This window comes from Uloborus diversus, chromosome 3 (assembly GCF_026930045.1).
Source record: "Uloborus diversus isolate 005 chromosome 3, Udiv.v.3.1, whole genome shotgun sequence".
Lineage (NCBI taxonomy): Eukaryota > Metazoa > Arthropoda > Arachnida > Araneae > Uloboridae > Uloborus > Uloborus diversus.
The window spans coordinates 215,383,756-215,403,466 of record NC_072733.1 but is presented as its reverse complement, the minus strand read 5'-3'; the positions used below and the strand labels follow the sequence as shown (position 1 = coordinate 215,403,466).

At 33.5% G+C, this 19,711-nt stretch overlaps 1 protein-coding gene across 1 annotated transcript in view; it reads right to left on the bottom strand.

Annotated features, from left to right (window-relative positions):
- Nucleotides 1-3,871: 3,871 nt before the first annotated feature.
- LOC129218621 (heart- and neural crest derivatives-expressed protein 2-like) overlaps nucleotides 3,872-19,711 on the bottom strand; it is a 28,193-nt gene continuing 12,353 nt past the window's right edge. Inside the window, 1 exon segment of the mRNA XM_054852938.1 lies at nucleotides 3,872-3,970. Coding sequence (XP_054708913.1) covers nucleotides 3,872-3,970 — 99 coding nt within the window.

The following is a 19,711-nucleotide window of genomic DNA, read 5'->3' as shown; positions in this document are numbered from 1 at the left end:
CCTTTAGATAAAATTAGATAGAAATAGGTTTAGGAACAAGTTTTCAAAAGCTTCAGTACTGACGTGTCGTGTATATATTGTGTAATATCAACTAGGATGAAAAAATAGCCACCAATTTTCTCCTTTGAAATGATAGAACTGACAATTAAGTGTCTTTCAAATGTTTAAATTATTGAATAGGACATGTGCCTCTAAATGAAAAATCCACTTATGCAAGCTCATGTTTTGTACTAGAAAAAAAAAATGATTGTCGTGTTTTATTTTTTTATTTAGGTAAAATTACATTATATATATATTTAAAGTGTTTTTTTTTATTACATTCTCATGCTTTCATAAACATATCTTAGAGTTTTCAGAGAAATTACAGGGTTTCTGCACCATACATAGTTTACTGAAGATTGCATGTAGATATTAGGCTTAGCGATTTCAGGGGCAGACTGGGTCTTACAAGAGGGCGCCAACCTTATAGCTTCTAAAGAGCGCAAAAAAAAGGGTGCAAAAAAAAAGACAAAAAAAAAAAAAAAGCTACTACACTTTACAGGAAAGAAAAAAAAAAGGCGAAGTGAAGTCGCACAGGTTTGTTAGCGCAAATTAAAAAAAAATAAAATAAAAAAATTATATTAATTTGAATTTTTGGCATCTTGAATTCAAATTATGTTTTTCGCAATCACGAGCGTGTGTGTGTATGAATACGCGCGTGTGTTTGTGTAGGCGCGTGTGTGTGGGTGCGTGTGTATGTATGCATGTTTGTGCGTGTTGTGTATGCAGTGCTGTGTGTGTACTCGCGTGTGTGTAGGCGTTCGTGTGTGTGTATGTAGGCATATGTGTTTGTGTCTGTGTGGAGGCATGAGTGTATGTGTTTGTGTCTGTGCGCAGGCATGAGTGTGTGTATGCGTGTGTGTGTGTAGGATATGGACGCAAGCTGGAGACGTTTTTCGCAAGAGGAGCAGCATCGTGACGCCGATCGACGCGGCGGTGGTGCTGGTGGGAAAATAAAATGATAGGAATTCAAAACAGTCAAGTGAGAACAATAAGCAATCGTGATTGCTCAAAAAAAGGAAGTTCGTGAAAAAAAATATGATAAATTTTAAAAAATAAAAAATTAAAAAAGGTGTTCAGCCTTGAGGGCGCATCGGCCCACAGGCCAGTCCGCCCCTGAGCGATTGGCAGATAATGAAATTTTTTGAAAAGTTAACGGGTCTGTAAAACGAAAACCAGATAACACATGGGAAAACAAATTTATGAGGTTGCTAACCATCATAAAAATATCAAATACACCGAATTTGAGGATATGGTTTGCATGGCCGGATGAACTGATGGGGAATGACTCACCCCTAAATATATTTTCAAAAGTTAGAGTAAATCGCGCAATTGATGCTACGAAAAATTAAATTACTTTAATTAGGTTTTTTCTTTTTTTTCATTAAATACGAATTCTAGTTTAAAAAAAACGTTATGGTGCACTGTATTACTTGCAGAACTTCTGTTTTATGTTGAAATTACTCATGTTTTAACTATTTATTTAAAGAAAGTTTACAGGTTTTTATTACTCACGACAAAGATAACCTGCAATACGGGTACATGAGTATGGGCACCTTAATTTTTCCTCCCAAAAAACTTTTCTCAACAAATATTTTCTTTCTTTTAATGGAGAAGTAAAACATATTATCAATGTTTACATAAATTATTGCACATTTATGTGCTTAGTCACACAAAAAATAAAACTTCATGAGAAAAGCAATTTTAGAGTTTCTGCCTTTTGTACAATTTTCTCTTTAGTTCTGAAAAAATGAAACAAAATGTTTTTTATGACTGACGCCGTGTACTTCTGGATGAGTTGACTTCGCGTCACTAGCATACGAGCATCAGTCTGTAGTTATCCAAAACGTTCAACGAGCTTCTATTCTTGCTTATAAATAACACATTTCGAGTAAATAATGTTTTATTTTACTGACATATTTGCTTGCCAGTCACAATTTTGTGGATACGCAACATTGCAAATTTTATTTTCCGTTATATTTTCCAATAGGTTTCTGAACGGAAGAATTTTTAATTGAAATTCTTACCATATGGTGAAATGCGCAAAGAGTAACTCACTTGGAAATCCTGCAACTTGAACAAATTAATATCACTTTTTACTATTTTCACAGTTAGATCGATTACAGCACGATTACCTGCTGCTGCTTTTCGGTTGAAATTACTCCATCTTTGTGATTCTGTATATTATTATTATTTTTTTTTAAATTAACGTATGTGCAAAACATCTACCTGTTGCGAGGACGTAAATTTCCAGTTGAACTGTCGTTGCGAAAGACGCTATTACCATGACCAGATTTCTTGTCTAGTAAGACATGCGATGTTAGTTCCAAGCATAAAAATGCACTCCATTTATGATAGTCAAACATTTGTAAAATCTTCTGAGACGTGAAAACATGGAAGGTGACTAAACGCGCATGAGGTTTGTCTGTTGTACGAACTTGACAAGTGCAGTATGTCTCCCACGTAATCCACAGTATAAAGATAGCACTCGTCGATTATTTGGGAAATTCAGAGAAAGAGACACAGACTTTCGAGATCAGTCAAGTATGGGACATCCTTTCGGTATTGAAAAATATTTTTTTTATCTCAATCCTTAAAAAACATTCTAGATCCATTCGTGTAGGGATTAGCCAAAGCATTCCCCGTATAGTACACAGTTGTCGAAAGACGCAGGTTTTCACACAAAGTTGGACATCAGCTTACTGCAGATCAAACTTGAAAAAGGTTATAACAGCAAATGAGAAGCGGTTTTTCCACCTTAGCGTAAAACTTTGACAGTTTGTCTTCTAAGCATCCACATCGAAATCGGAATTCTATCTCAAGCAGGTTTCTTTCAGTGCATGGTAGATTGTACAAAGAGAAATCCTACAACCTAAACAAATTAATATCGCTTTTACTGCATTCACAGTACAGTTAAGTTAGATGGATTACAGCACGATAGCGGCTGTAACGAAGTTCAACTTTTTCAATCAGACTGGTGTTATTTTACGTGATAACACGTTACTATCATCACTTTTCCAAATAAAAGTAATTAATTAAGGGTTGCGTCCCTCTATCCTCATTTTCCTTTCAGCCAATCAAGGTTTTATGATCTTGATAATGTGAAAACCGGTACCAACGATTTTTTCCCCTCGGAATCTCGGGATCTTTACTTTCATATCTTTCCAAAGAGATAGCGGAAGGTCGTGGATAGTAATGGTGAATATAAAATAGTTGAATTTTGTGTACTTCGGATTTCTTCATTGTCACAGAAACAACTTTTTCTTTTACCTAATAATGCAGCACCGAATGATGGTCATTAGCTAGCCATTCCGAATATGGATATATATATTCAATCTTATTTGCATTGCACCTTTACCAATGCACGTCTTGAAATATCAAATCTGTAAGTCTCTTTTCACTGTGACTTGTTTTCTCAGTCCTAAATATTGACTTAAATAGATCGTGATTTCAATATAGCGTACAGTTGCATACGTTTTAGTTCTACACCTCATTTTTTTTTTTTTTTTAGGAAATGTGCTAATGTTAACACATAAAATAAAGTTTTGTTTTTCCTCAAAAAATGACCATTTTAGTTTTTTCTTTAGAATATAGCCTTTGTTCAAATATATTTAAATATGTTATGGTTAAATGTTAATTTCTGGCACATCTGTTCAAAAGAAATGTTCCTTGAACGACGGCTAAGTACAGTGCTTTATGAGAAAGGTTTTTTCTTACACATTGTGTTTCAAAAGCTAAACGAGTATATGGTAATAAATACACACTCTCATCATATTTTTACAATCTATGAACTGTTCAAATCTCCAGCGATTGCTGGACTTTAATGCCTTGTTTAGGACTCGTTTTTGAGTTCTAAAGCCCATACGTGTTGCGGCCATCCTGTTCTTCCTTTGGATTTCCTGTCCCTATTCGGTCCTGGTCCTAGAGTTGCCTGAAAAATCGAAACACTATGATAGAAATGAATTATAAGAAATGGAATATTCATTTCACTGAATCAAGATATTGACATCAAATGCATGCGAAATATTACCTTTTTTCTTCTAACTAGCCAAGTCTAGGCGAAAACATAATCCAAACTGTTCGTGGAAAATGATCAAACGTTTTTTGTGCTTTTGTATGAATAAAAACCAATCATCAACTAGAAGCACAAATCGTGAAGAAAATACTGCCAACACCTATTTCAAGACGACAGTGGAGCGCCTTCAATCAGTGCAAGAGTGTTCAATACACAGAAGCAAGTAGTTCACTCTCGACTTTGCTGTTGAATGTTCATGGCCCTTGCAGTGATGAAGGGGCTCCACTGTAGCCGTGAAAAAGCTATAAATTCAATATTTTCTTCGCAGTCTTTGCTTTATTCACCTTGTATTTTGATTTTATTCAAATACTTACTAATTGTTAAAATCTCTTATGATTCTGTATAAGTCTGCAAACAACTCAAATATAAAGTTTTAGATTACATTAGTTTCGCCCTAGACAAAGTTGTCAGTAATTTATGTATTTGAAAACATTAAATAGAAGATTTTATTTTTAAATTTGAAGTCCTACCCAATCGTTTCATTAATTCGAATGATAACTTTGGGAAGAACCTATTTCCTCTTGTACACATAAATAAGGAGTTCCTTTCTAGGCCTATGAAATACGGTAAACTCCCGATTATCCGTGGATAAGGGTGGTACGGATTCCTCGGATAATCCGTAAAATAACCGAAAAGCAATACTAGTGCATGCAATAGCAATAACACTTGCATACATTTAAACTGTGGCTAAAGACGATAACTGTGTGTGTAAAAGCTTTTAAAAAAATCTTGCTCATAGTTGCAAATGGTGAAAACACATCAACGACTGAAACATACAAAGCTAGTTTACACCAAAAACGTATAGGGAAAAGGATTTTTTTCGAAGAAGACTGATCTATCACTCCTTTATGCGCGAAAGTAGAGTGGATTTAAAAAACCAGTCACTAGTGGTCTAAAATTAAGTTTCAACTAGGTAGTGTAAATCTAAAAGTCAGTAGGTAGTGTAGAGCTAAAAATCATGGGTTCTTGGAAGGTTTGATGTCGTTGGAAAGAAGTGTCTAAAAATTGATTACTTTTTACTTGTTAAGTTAAAATGGATGCATTTATCTGCATACAGTAAATCATCGCCTAGAAAAAAAAGTCAGAAAGTGTGAAAGATCGCTGATAAATCGCTCACAGATAATCGGGAATTTACTGTATAGACAGAGCTACCGCAATTTTCTGTCATGTGACCGAGAAATGCTCACGTGTCAAGAACGTTTCTTCTACCTTTCGAAAATGGGAAGAAAAGAACTGTCGAAAAGCTTGCTGCTTGCCTGGGACTTTTTTAGAGGGCGCTAGGTTTTCGATTTGGTTGTAGAAAAAAATGTAATAATAATAATAAAAAAACAATGATAACAATTATGTCTAAGCAGTGAGTAAATACATGAATAAAATTATTATAATCAATATCAGCTTGAAGTTAAGTAAATAGAACATTAACATTTATTTTCATCTGTTAAAGGTCGTGAAAGCAAAAATTATTTCGCTTCAATTAGTTCTCGAAACATGTCCCGAAATTTACAACTAATTAAAAGAAAGTATTTACGTAATTAATTCCACTATATTCTCATTTCGTCAATTATTTACAGGAATAGAAACATTCCAAATCGTAAAAAATAAAACATCGCACAGTGCAATATTAATAGCAGACGAATTCGGCAAGTTGGGGATGAAAAATAAAATTTTTGCATCAAAATACTGTGAAAACTTCCTGTGGACGAAAGCCGTACATCGTCCACTATATTAGCCCCTTATTACAACCCATTTCCAGTAGTTTTTTTGTTTTTTTTTTTTTTTTGCTTTAATAGCTGCCTCTAAAAAAAAGAGAAACTTAGCATCATTTACATTGATCTGCTGCGATTGTCGGGAGCGGTTCGCCGACAGCGCTCTCTGGAAAAAGTGAACAATCGTTGCCACTTTTACACTAGCAAACTCGTAGGACATTTCTCTCCTTCTTCCTACTCCGTGCTGCTTGCTGTTGAAGCTAGTACAGAGATGGGTTCCCAGGTTTTGCTCGCATGACTTTTTAGATTGGCATATTGGCAAAAATATTTTCGGGGTCTGTAGTTAAAATATTTTAAACACAAACATTCATTGGAGCCAAGGTGACGACTTCAGGGGTGCGGCGGTGCTCAACTACTAGCTCAAAATATTTGCTGCAGTATGTAGCACCTCACACTTTAAGTAAGCAGAAAAGGGGAAATAAATAAGGAAGAAAAACTTCATTTCCTTTCGTTTTCTTAAATAATAGATTAGAACTTTTATTATTAGTCATTTGGGGGTCCCTAAAATTCGGCGGCTCTAGGCCACGGCCTAATTGCCCTATTCAGTAATCAGGTCTTGACTTTGCCCACTTACAATGTCCAGTCCTTTTTCTACGGTGTAGAGAGGTAGAAGAATAATTATTCTGTAATGCTTTGGCTGGTGAAGTATGAGATGACGTAATTATGTTCACATGTACAATATAGCGGAGTATTATATGTTCATAGTAGCGTTTTTTACATTCGGTAAATTTCTTTGTGGAGCAGACAGAAGAGTAAATTGTTGCACTAAATTTGGTTTCAGCTCCTGAATCTTATTGGACGATTTTTCAAACCCAGTCAATGTTTTCCAGAGTAATATTAATGCAATAATAGAAAATAAAATAAGTAATGATGCTTTAAATTTCGTTCCGCAAATGCGTTTAGAATGTGTTTGAATCTGCAGTGTTCATACAAGGAAATAGCTGAAAGGTAAGCCATGATTTCTGTGTTTTATAAAATGTCAAGTTATACAAGAAAATAGAACCAAAAATTTGTTACAGTTAAACTACCTATGGATCTTTTCTTAATTATATTTAATTCAGTTATAAATGCAATTAAAAAATACACGAATGTCTAAACGAAAAATCGCCTACCGTTGCATCAAGCAGTAATTAATAGTCGTGTCGTTTGAGAAAAAAAAATATATTAAACGTATTGGGGATTTATAAAGCAATCACGAAAATCTATACAACTCGGTGAGTTTGTAGATTTTTTTAATTTATGAACTGATGAATTCATCTCCTTGCTGACCATAAGTTGATTTGAAATACAGTCGAGTCTCGACTTACGCGTGTGATGCATTCCAAGGCCCCTTGCATAAGTCGAAATTTCGCGTTGTGGAAAAGGTTATGTATACGAATTTTTTATAACCATACCCAATTATTTTAGATCCTTGTAAACACCCTTCAAACTGTTTTAAACCGTTCCTTAACTATACACAACGATTTCTTTCATACAGCACTGAATTTTTACTATATCTTGTTAAAAAAAAGTCGTTTTATTCAACAAAATACTGTTACGATGCAAAGATCAATGGGAGAGACGCAAAGTAAAACAGTACGGTATGCACAGAAATAATAAAATGCTGCACTATATTAGTATTGTACAGCAGATACAGTAATGATATTACTTATTTACTATATTTCTTATCTTTACTATAGTATAACTTAAAAAATGAATGGGGTGGAGATTTACGGTCCGTGGTTAGATCGTTATTCTAATGCATTTCTAAATACAGTTGCTTCACCTTTTCTTTTATAACGTTTTCGTCTATGGTAGACACCTCTTTTTCTGATTTCTTTTTTGACTTATCTTGGAATTGTCTAGCAGGGCTAGACAACGGCTTTGGCTGCAGGCTTTTACGTGAAAATGTTACCCTTTTTTTAAAAAGGGGGTGTCATTTCTATAATAAAGGGTCTTAATTGAAAAGTCAAAAATAAAGAGAATGAGAAGGACGGATGCTCCTTTGAACATTTAAAAATTGTTGATGATGTCAGAGCTATAAAGAAGTTGCTATTCATTTTAGATTATGAAGCTAAAGACAGGAGGAACGAACGTTCCGATGATAGTTTTCAAAAAAATCTTGTTCCACCAAAGGTTTGTTCCTGTTCATATGTTTGTAACGAAGTTTTTGTTTCCAGGCACTGAAAAGTAGCATTTTGTTGGATTTGTTTGTATTTTTCGGTGTATAAGAATTCTTAAGCTGAACACGTTTGACAACACATGTTCATTGTCCATAATAGGGGAAAGTAGGGAATTTTGACCCATGAGGATTTTTTCATGAAAAGGATATTTATGGAAAATTTTAGTCATATTATTGGTTGACCAGTCACACAGCAGTATTTTTCAGGGATAAGCCATTTCATAATTATCCGTGGTTTTCAAGAAATTCAGTGTTAAATGATACTGCACCTAAAAAGTAAATTTTTTAGATTTTGGAGTTTTTAGATTTTATCCTCCAGTTTTGAGGGAATGAATTTTTAAAGTCTTCATGTTTTAGTCACTTTTCTAGCTATCTTTTGATATACAATAGCTTTATGTAACTTAAATCTAAGTTGCTAAAAATTTAAGGTAAGCAAAAGAAAGCTACTCAGGGCCCGATCAAGACAAACTGGTGCCCAGGTCCTGGAAAGAAGATGGTGCCCCCCCCCCCATGAGAAAATCATCCGAGTTTTAAAGTCAATGTTTTATACTAGAAACCTAATATACTAGAATCCTACTCATTACTACAGAAATCTGGGATTTGAATACCAAACACTTGATAGTCACATAGTTAAAATTGCCTTACCTTGAGGTGAAAATGAGTTAAAAAAAACAATTTAAAACTGCAAAAATAGCAAAAAAAAAAAAATCTAACTAATTCGGACATTAAGCTTTAAAAAGGTTTCTTTCTGTCTTTAACAGAGGCAAACGTGTCGATCACATCATCGAAATCTAATTTTGATGTCACAGAATTTTCCATGGTCAATAAGGAAAACGCCTGTAAATTATCCTGAGAAACGCAGCTTCTCAAACGATTTTTGATTCTTTTCAAAGCTGAAAATAAGGAACGTTCACTTTAACAGAATAAAAAGGAAGGAAGTAAGTTAATTTAGGCTATTTTAGTGCCCCTAAATTTGTGGTGCCCAGGTCCGTGGACCCGCCGGACCGTGCGTTAATCAGGCCCTGAAGCTACTTAGGGAGCTTTGACCCAAACTAACTAGGGAGACTTGACCCAAAGAATAATTTGATGTTTTTTTAATGAATTTTTGTTTATGAGTAGCTAAAATATTGTGATTTAGATATTAATTATTTGCTTTTATTTAAACAATAACTTTAACATTGTGAATACGAAGAGGGAACATTTTTTTACTTAAAGAATGACTAAAATATTTTGGTCTAATAAATTGTTTTTATTTGACAACCGACTAAAATATACTAATGATCTTTAAGCCCAATGATATGTTTCTAAATGAAATAACTGAAACATTGTTTAGGTCTTAGCTGATGAAGTTTTGAATTAGACTTGTGCTTTTCTGCTGATGTGCAATGAGATTATTTTTTAAAAAAATTGTAACACTTCGCCTAAAGAGTGAACATTTGTTCATTCACTTCAAGTATCACTTATTAAAGCAAAAAACACCATCAAATCTGCGTTTTTTTATTTCAATATCTATGAGTCTTCTTAAATTCATGAGAGGGGTCATGTCTCCCTAGGTGTTATGTTAAGTCTCCCTAGCATTAGGGACACTTTACCCATTTGCAGACGTCATGAATATAACTTTTTTGTACCATTTCTACTTAGAATTATGCTATTATTTTTAGCCATAATGATGTAATGATAACTTTTCTGTCACACGCCCTTTTACAGTAAAAACTAAGGAACAATTCATTTAACAGTGCTTTTCAATTTCATCAGAAATATATCAATTTAATCCTACCGACATTTTTTAATAATAATTTTTATTTTAGTATATTTTTGGTTCCCAACATGTGAATTCTCACCTCCTTGGCATGTCACACATCTGGTGTGACTGTTTATGTTGCTTAATAACTTGTTTAATTAAAAGTATATACTTATTTATTTGTTATTCCTTTCACAAGTGGTCTCAAATACTAATTGTTTGGGTATATTTATTATTTTTTTTAATTGAGTTTTAGTTCGTTTTAGTAGGATAAGGAGTCATGTCACACAATAAATTCTCACCTCTGTTACCTAAACACAAAATGCCATTCCTCATTAACACGTGTCAGTAGTGACATCAAAGTTTATTTTCCGTGATACAGGGCAGCAGGGTTGTCAACTGCTCCGCATTTTGCGGAGTTGCTCCTCAAAAATGGCGAAACTCCGCGGCTCCGCAAAGAAGTTCTTTTGCCCCGCATTTCCCGGCCGAAAGTTGCTATTTTATCATAACAAACATGTAAATATGGGAAATTAAAGATGCTTAAACTCAAAGATTGAAATAATGTTTAAAACTGTTTTATTAACTTAAAAATTAATTATTTCTGTACTAGTGCTTAATACTACTGCTTAAAATCTCTAAAAATAATTTTAGGTTGAATGGTTTTAGGTTTTTTAATTGATTTTTAAACGAAATTCGGAACTGCTCCGCAAAATTTTAAATTGCTCCTCAAAATCAGCACAGATGCTCCTCAAATTGTTTCTTAAAGGTTGGCAACCCTGGGGGAGCCCCTTTGTTAATTTTTAGCAATAAAGAAGTTCTGAGATTTTTGTCGAAGAACAAGAAGGTAGATTTTGTTTTAAAAACTAAGTGTAGTTATTGTGACTTCTCACCCCCGTGAACTTAAATTTCAGGGATGTAAATTAATGAAAAAAAAAAAGAAGTGAACATGTTTTCATATGCTTAACATGCGCAGATTGTAGCAACGAAGAAAAAATATATTTATCTGAAAAATTTATCCATTAGGCCTATATTAATGGAAAATTCCTCAACTCCGTGAATCTCACCTACGTGACCAGACCCTATCAGTGTCATTATTTCTGAGGTGAAAATAAAAGATGGAGGGGGAAATGCAACAGTCTTAGGCAGTCTACCAAAATTATAAATTACCAGTATATTCTCAAATTCACTAAATAATATTTTTAACACACATTTGAACTAAAAGGATAACTACTAATTAAGCCATACTTTAATTAAGAGAGCTTAATACTAGATTCCCACTAATCATTAAAATAGCTGATAGTTTGCACAACTAACAAAACTGCTTCTTTGATGTTAAATTGGCCTCGATTTATAAACATTAAAAGTTTTTCTCTTCTTTTTACTTCCTTTTACAAAAAAGGAAGTATTGTATTCGCGAAAAAATTTTCACTCAAAAATCGCCCTTAATTTCCATTTTGCTCACCCCCAAATGAATGTTGAGTTTTTTTTTCGATTCGACCACATGCGGAAAAGTGCCTAAGAACGTATAGACACGCGAAATATCCATTTTGACCATCACCGAGGTAATTACAACGACTTTTCTCGTGACGTCTGTATGTATGTGCGTATGTGTGTATGTGCGTATGTGCGTATGTGCGTATGTGCGTATGTATCTCGCATAACTCAAAAATGGTATGTCCTAGAAAGTTGAAATTTGGTACATAGACTCGTAGTGGGGTCTAGTTGTGCACCTCCTATTTTGGTTGCATTCGGGTGTTTCTAAAGGGGTCTTTTGCACCTTTTTGGGGGGAAATCATTGTTAATTTCGATGCAAACTCAAGTGGTGTTATAATTTGGCGGTCACTTGGCGATATATCGCCAGTCTTTTGGTTGCCAAGTTTTGTCGCCAACTTGGCGAAAAATTTGGCGATTTTTTTTTTTTTTTTTTAAATCTGCTTTCAATGTGGCCATTGCTAGTGATATTTAAAGAGTTAGAGAGAGAATCCCATTAAAATGGCAATAATAGGGAAATAGCATTAAATTGGTGTAAAAGGAAGTCATGTGATGCACACATCAGCTCGTTTTATTTCCGTGAACAAGGCATTTTTTAAAAAAATTTTTATTTATGAGTAAAATGATTGGAACTTAGCTGGACCGCTGTTTATAGTTACTTCTAGTAGGTAACACTTTCATGTAAGAATGAAAAGAAAACAAAAGGTTTCAAAATTGAAAAATATTTGCGTTCAAAAGTTACATTTTCTGGAGAATGAACCATATCATAATGAGAAGTAACTACCAAGTGCTTTTTTTTGGAAAATTGATACTTTATTATGATACTTGATAATCAATTTCGTCGCAATTCAAGGCCAAAGCTCACAATTCCGGGAATCAAGTGCAAATTTACGTGCAAAAATTGCACATCCGTGTAAATAGTTTGAGCAAGCGGCATTTTTTTCTCAACCAGACACAATGTATCTGGCAAAAGGTTGTTTTGGAATGAACGAAAGAAGGCAGAAGGGTGCTTTACAAAATAGTAACAAAAAGCTCCGAATGGAAAACAAATAGTATTCGATAGTTAAGTAACTTAAAAAAAAAAAAAAGGAAAAGAAAACGCTAGTCTTTCACTTGGATCGGTGTCAGTTGTTTGAAAGGGAGTAGACGGTCGCTTTATACGTCAATCACTAAAATAATCTTCAAAGGGCTTTTTTCGCCGCTTTGGCTGAGTTCTTTTACAAAGAATAATAACACTGTTTTCTTTACACTGACAGTAAATCGGCTGGTGCTTTTGTTGACACAGAAGTCGACGAAAAAGGATTTTTTTTTTCTTACCAAAGATACAGTTTGAGTACTTAGTGTTTTGAATGAATATTATAGTGTGCTGTTAAAAGTGAAGTGTGACAGAAACGACTTCACAAACTTGATTTTAGGTTGCATGTATCCCTCTTAATCTAATGTAAGAAATAGGGATTAAATTAGTTACATATATGCTATAATACAGGACAAAGAGGGCGGGGGGAGCTCAGTGGGAGAGTTTTCATTTCTTTTAAATTTTAGTTGTGAAATTTTAACTTTAGTTTAGAAATTTTAACTCTGGAACACATGATTGTAGAATTCTTTAGCTGTTGCTGTAATTTTTTTTTTCATAATTTTTCCTCATGATAATCATTTTTTAAAAATTGAATTTCCAAAGGGTCTGAAGTTGTCCCACCGGTTCCACACGTGGCACAGTAGGACAGGGCATGGGGTATAGCGAGAGCATTGAGAAAGGCACATAAAATAAGCTGTATTATGACAACATATTATTATTATTATTAAATATAGGTTGATTTATGCATAGCACACAAAACGTAGGAAAGCAGTTTTTAATCAAAACTTTAAAATAGTTTATAACTAGACTTGCTAGATTTCTGAAATCCTCAACCGGGACACAGTAGCCCCCTGCCCCACTTAGCGGGTATTCAAAAGGATACCCCAAAACTTTTTTTTTTTTTTTTTTTTTCAGCGTTTTGGGAGGGTTGCTTATTCTCAATGCTATGAATAACCTGGTTACTAATTCAGAGCTGCCACTGGCAAATTTAAAGCAATGGCCCCTATTTAGCCAAGATATGAGCAAATACGACTATCTTGCGGATTATTGTAAAAAACGGCGACTATTTCAGTGAAAAAGCGACTAAAGAACGAGAAGAAAATAGAAGCTCCCATTTTTTCCCCTTAGGGGTAAAAAATCGAAAATTTGCTAATAGCTACAACTTTCAAAAAAAAAAAAAAAAAAAAAAAAAATGGAACGCTTGACCTATTCGTTATTAATATTTTAAACTGGTGTTTTAAAAAGTAGGAAAATGAATTGAAAGAAAAGGATTCATAAATCATAAATGTGTGATGTTTATATTTTTGTACGAAAACTCAGTTTTTTAGAGTCGCGATTGTTGTAAAGGGTTCGTTTTTGCGATCGCAATTTTCGCAAAGCAATAATTATCGCTGACGGATGCAATTTTTGTAGACTGTTTAATTTCTTGTAGCTTTATCACATTTATTTTTCGAAAGGAGCGTTGATTTCCAGATGATTAAAAATATCTTAATCTGGCCATTCTAGGGTTTTTTTTAATGCAGTCAATCTTTTACGATTCTTTAACTGTCAGACAATATAAAACCATATTAGAATATAGCAGTACTTGTTTGTTTAGTGTTCATTTAATAGGGTGGAACTAAAGTGAAAAGTTTTTTTCGCTTTTTTTTTTTTTTTTTTTTTGAGAGTTGTTTACGGAATATTTTCTTAGCGTATTGGTCTAGCCCTTGCTTTGAGTGGTCTCACTAACATAATACAAAGTCGAAATATGTCTTATTTATTCAAGTAGAATCGCCTTATCTATATATTATAAAAATGAATGTTTGTCTGTATGTCATCCATGAACTCGAAAACTACCCGGCAGATTTGGCTGAAACTTTCACCGTTTGTTATTTTTGGTACTGGGAATGTTTATAGACCAGTTCGAAAAAAATCTGATCGATCGTTCCTTTTTTATTCCAATTTAAGTCACAATCCATTGGATAAATTACGAATAAAATTATCGGCTGCAGAAATTAATTCGCGTGAAAGATCTCATTGATAAGAAGTTAGCTGTTGCCATTTTTCTTGAGTTTGAACAAATAAATTCTTTCTTTATTGTTTTATTGGCTTTTCATGCAACGGAGGGATTTAAAACTTTTCTATTTGATATTTTTAGGGATTGATTGATCTTGCAAACTGCGTGAGTACAAAATTTGAGTATAATCACGGCTTCACTTGATACCTGGACCGATTATTATGAAAATTGCTATATATATGTATTTTTCCACGGAGAAGGTGCATAATATGCTTATTGAAGCCACTCGCCACCAGGTGGCACTGCAGAGTAGCAACTTCTGCCCCGTTCAACCGATTGTCATGAAAATCAGTATAATGATGTATTTTTTTGTTGGCGTAGCAACGCGCGTCGGGTACAGCTAGTGATGACATAAATACTGATTCAAAAAAAGGACTATTTAAGAAACAATTTTTTGCATCTGGTGACTATTTTGGAGACTATTTTCCTTCTTACAGGCAGCTAACGCGACTGTTTTTAGTAGTAGAACTCAGTGGCAGCTCAGCAAATTATGAACCTTAGCCTGAGGTTATAATAAATGATACAAGCAGATAAATTTAAAATTATATTTCTTACATGTTAATATTTACAAGTTACTTGTAAGAAGAAGCACTTTGAATGAGGCATACAAATTTGAGCAATATTTACATGTACTTTTCATTGGCTGGGACGTTTTTCAAAAAGTCTTTTGTGGTTTTAATCTTGTTGCAAAATTTTTCACAAGCTAACCAATATTAATTTTACGTGTCAATGTTGCAAATGTGACTAAGTTATTATACTAAATAACCCTTAATAGTTAATGACATTTTTAGTCATCGATAATCAAATTTATCTTTCGCGGGCGTGAAGTAAACCGGCCGGGACACCGTGATTTTGTCTGAAAACCCGGGAAATCTGGGAAGGGTAGATAAACATTAAGCACGCGTGAAAGTTGAAAATAATTTTAAAAAGACATTTGATGCACTGAAAATTATTAAACATCTTTAAATAAAACATTAAAAGATAATGAAATGAGAATGGTAGAATTTAGAACATAGTAAATTGAAGCTTCATTTTACCCTAGAAAATCATCGAAATTCTTCAAGAAATTATAATCTATTTTTTTGCTTTTGAGCGGCTAGAAACCATGGGATTTTTTGATTTCAAACTGTTATTACAGGTTTTTAAACAAAAAAACTAAGAATAATGCAATCAAAATACAGTTTATAAGAAATTTCTCATTCGTAATAATATAATAGTATCAGTAGATAAATATTTTAGTAAATGATTTGATGTACGTGATGTACGTAAATGTCATTGAAAATAGTTAAAATAACTCATTAAAATGAATACCCATTAATTATTTCATTTTAAATCTTTATATATTTACTTTGCATTATTTTAAAATGTTTACTTTATAGTGGAGAATATTGGATGTTAATATCACAGACATTGTCCTACCGTACTCCATCAACATGTCCCACTTTTCCCCAAAGTAGTGTTTTTAATGGAGTGTCAAAATTTGAACAAAATGTATCAATGAAATAACGAACATTACAAGCATGCAATTAAGAAAGTTTCAGCTTTAAAGTAATGCATTGATATTGATTATTGAACAATAATTAATACCTCAAATTCAAAAAGTAAAACTTAGAAGGGGAACAAAAAAAAAAAAAAAAAAAAGAAAAAAGAAAGACTAGCAAAAAAAAAAAGCTGCAACTTCCCTACAAGATAAAAAGTAGCAGTGACTAGCCAGTACGGTGTTGCCATGCAGGTTAACTAAAATATGGCATACTTTTTTTAATTTTTAGTATTTGAATTATAGGAAAATTTTAATTTGTCCCATTGTACCCCGGGGCGCACTGTGTTCCTCTGCCCAACTTCTCTAAATAAAATAAACCTAAGTGGAATGTTACTAAACTGGATCACCATTTAACGCATTGAATATCAAATAATCTTAGATAGTACCCTTCAAAATCACTCAATAAATAAGTGTAACTACGTTTATTTTACTTCATTTTTATTATTTTAAAATAAACCTTTATACTAAAGTGGCCCATGATTAATCAATTTTATTAAATACGTTCTCTAATTAAATACAGTGTATGCTTCTACAAAACACTGGAAAAACTAACAAAACTTTTATAATGTTAGTCTGGAAGCTTTAGTTTTAAGCAAATAGGGTCCATAGATCTCCGTTTTACGTTGCGACGTTGTTTGGAATATCAAAACTTTTCGTTCAGGTTCAAAGGATTTTGATGGAGGAAATTTACCTCGCGAGTAGCCACGAAGTTAGCCTTCAAAACGAAAGTTTTGAAACAAAAAAAAATGTAATTTATAGACTTATTTTATCTTGAACTTTATTAATAAACAAAAGTTCGTCATTATTTCCTAAAATAATGCTCTAAGTATTCTTACCGTTTATTATTATTTTTAAATCCCATGTGTTTCACACTTACCCCATGACAAGGAGTAAGTGGGCCCCCCACTTTTTATTTAAAATTAAAGTGAGCATATCTAAAAGTGGGTCTTACTTGATAAATGAAATACGGAAATTTTCAGTAAGAAATATATTTTTGTCAATACATTAATTTGAGATATCTACTGACAATTAAATTTGCATTACGTTAAATTATATGCAAAACAAAAAACAAAGCAATTACATCTCTGAAAAATTTATTTAAAGATAAGTCACAAATTCTACTTTTGCACAGAAAGAAGTATTGAACAAACATAATACAGTTGATTAAGATCAATTTTGGTAACGTAATAAAAATTATTAGTTGAAAAAGAAGTAGGAGACGGTAAATTGCAGCGTATATATAATGTTGGTTGAGGGAGACTCATTATCGGCTTCATCCGTAGTAATAATTCCAACATCATCTGCATCAGGCCAATAAGAAGCCGCTATTTCTATCCCTTCTCGCAAAATTAGCAGTGATTTTTTTTTTTTTTTCATTTGCCCCATCCATTTCCAAATTAGAGCTACATAATACTTTGTGGTTTTCTTTGATGAAACTTTCAAATACATAGTCACCAGCTTTTGCAGTTTTGCAGCAGCAGCAGCTGAACTTTCAATTTCTTCTAATTAATAAATAGGTCGCACCAGTATGCAATGCCGATCACATAGTGATGAAATGTGACCAGGCAAGTTGGTGAAAAATCCGTACCCGTATTTCAGTTTTGGGGGTTAGAGGAAGGGGTGGCCCACTTACCCTATTGTTCCAATTACCCAAACAAACTCTAATGAAATAATTTCAATAAAAAAAGCACCTAAAAGTATAAACACTTAAAACATCTCTGTAACAGGATTTCTTGTATCAGGCAGCAAGCTTCAAACTCACACGCTGAAGTTTACAAGTATCTGCGACTCCTAATACTATGGGGTCAAGTTTACTATCATGTAAAATGCATTGCTAATTTTGAATGTTCAAATATCCGACAGAGACATGTAGGATTCACGTACAGTGAATACACTGTAAAAAAAAACTGTAAATTTTGAAGAAGTTATCCGTATTTTTTACAGAAAAAAACTGTTAGTAATAAAATACAGGATTTCTCTGTTTTTTTGAATCAGTATAAAAATCGCCTCACCGCGTACTTTGTTTTTCTTCGAATCTTCGAAATTTCGCCCGCGTGTTTGGATTTTGGTTCTCGTGCTCGAATTTTTGATCTTATATTTATTTAAAGCGAGTAAGTCTTAAATCGTTTGAAACTACCATTTCATTCCATCCTAATCAATATTTTATTATTATGTTTTTTTGTCATCTGTTACAGAGGCATATTCGGAAATTTACCTTTGTATACATGTATTTCGTAGTAGTATAGTAAATATTGAAATGCATTTATGAAAGTATAGTTTCATTTTTTAATCTTCATAAAATAATAAATCAGCTTGAATAAATAATAAAAATACGGAAGAGTTCTGTAAAATAAACGGAAGAAAACTGGCGTCCTGACTGACAGTTTTTTTCCGTAAATTTTACGGATTTTTTTTACAGTGTACATAAAACAAACGAATGAGGCAGTGAAAAGCAAAGGGATGTAAGTGCCAAAATTTAAAATTTGTAGAGAATCAGTACAAATGGTTGGAGACTCATCTGTTTTGAGACAAGAGATACTACTAAATACACAGCATGATTTAGGAAAAAAAAAACAATGAAAGTTGATACCTAGGATCTCAACTTTAAACGCGTTTTGTTGAAAACTGTAAAAGGTCCGTATATCCCTTTTGCTTCTCTCTGTCACTGCCTCAAATATACTTTTAAAAATTGAAACGTCAGTTAGTACAAGAAACTAAGAAAATAGAAAGCTTAAAATAAATGCAATTTAAATGCAATACACTTTTTGAGCAATCACGATTGCTTATTGTTCTCACTTGACTGTTTTGAATTCCTATGATTTTATTTCCCCCCCGCCTCCCTCTGCAGCACCCCCGTCGACCGACCTCATGATGCTGCTCCTCTAGTGAATACCGTCTCCAGGTTGCGTCCATATCCTACACATGCATACATACACACACATACCTACACACCTACACACACTCATGCTTGCCCATAGACACAAACACACACTCCTACATACACACACACGCGATTGCGAAAAACATAATTTGAATTCAAGATGTCAAAATTCAAATTCATTATTATTATTATTTTTTGTCTTTTTATTACTTTTGAAGGAACGGTATGAACAACTCTTCCAGAAACAGAAATGAAACATGGTTCTGATACATACGGAGGGCGTTGAATCCGATGCTTTAGTTTAATCTTTGCTGCTCAGTACGGCAGAGATCTATTTCTGCCACCACGTAAAGCATGAAGCAAACATGTATAAAATGAATAAACGTCAAAAAGTAAAAATGTTAAAATATTTAAAAGAAAGAGGTGTTAGAGGGTCAATCCCCCGAATATTTGGTTTTAGCGCATGTTGCCAATTTTAATTATTAGGAATGTTATGATCAAACCTTCACCCGTTATCCTCCCAGAAGGTAAATGTTGGCTATGCTCGTGCCTTTTTCGAAGTGAAAAATGATCTAAATCTTCTCGGAAGGGACACTCTTAAAAGCGTGTTAATGTTGCGAAAAAAAAAAAACTTATTGGAAATAAGGATCAAAATAAGAAAATAAGTACATTTAAGTCTAAAGTAGTTTTCTTTATCGTTGCAAGACTTTATAAACACCCTGTGTTTTGAATAACAGTGAGGAAAAATCCTTTTTAGTCGAAGCGGGGTGGCCTACCGTTTGTTGGAAGAGAGAAACCGAAAAGAATGTTCGGCGGGTTCGTGTTTCGCGAAATGTTTCAATGCGGGGGTTCGGGGGGAGAAAAAAATGTGCCTCTCATTTCGGAA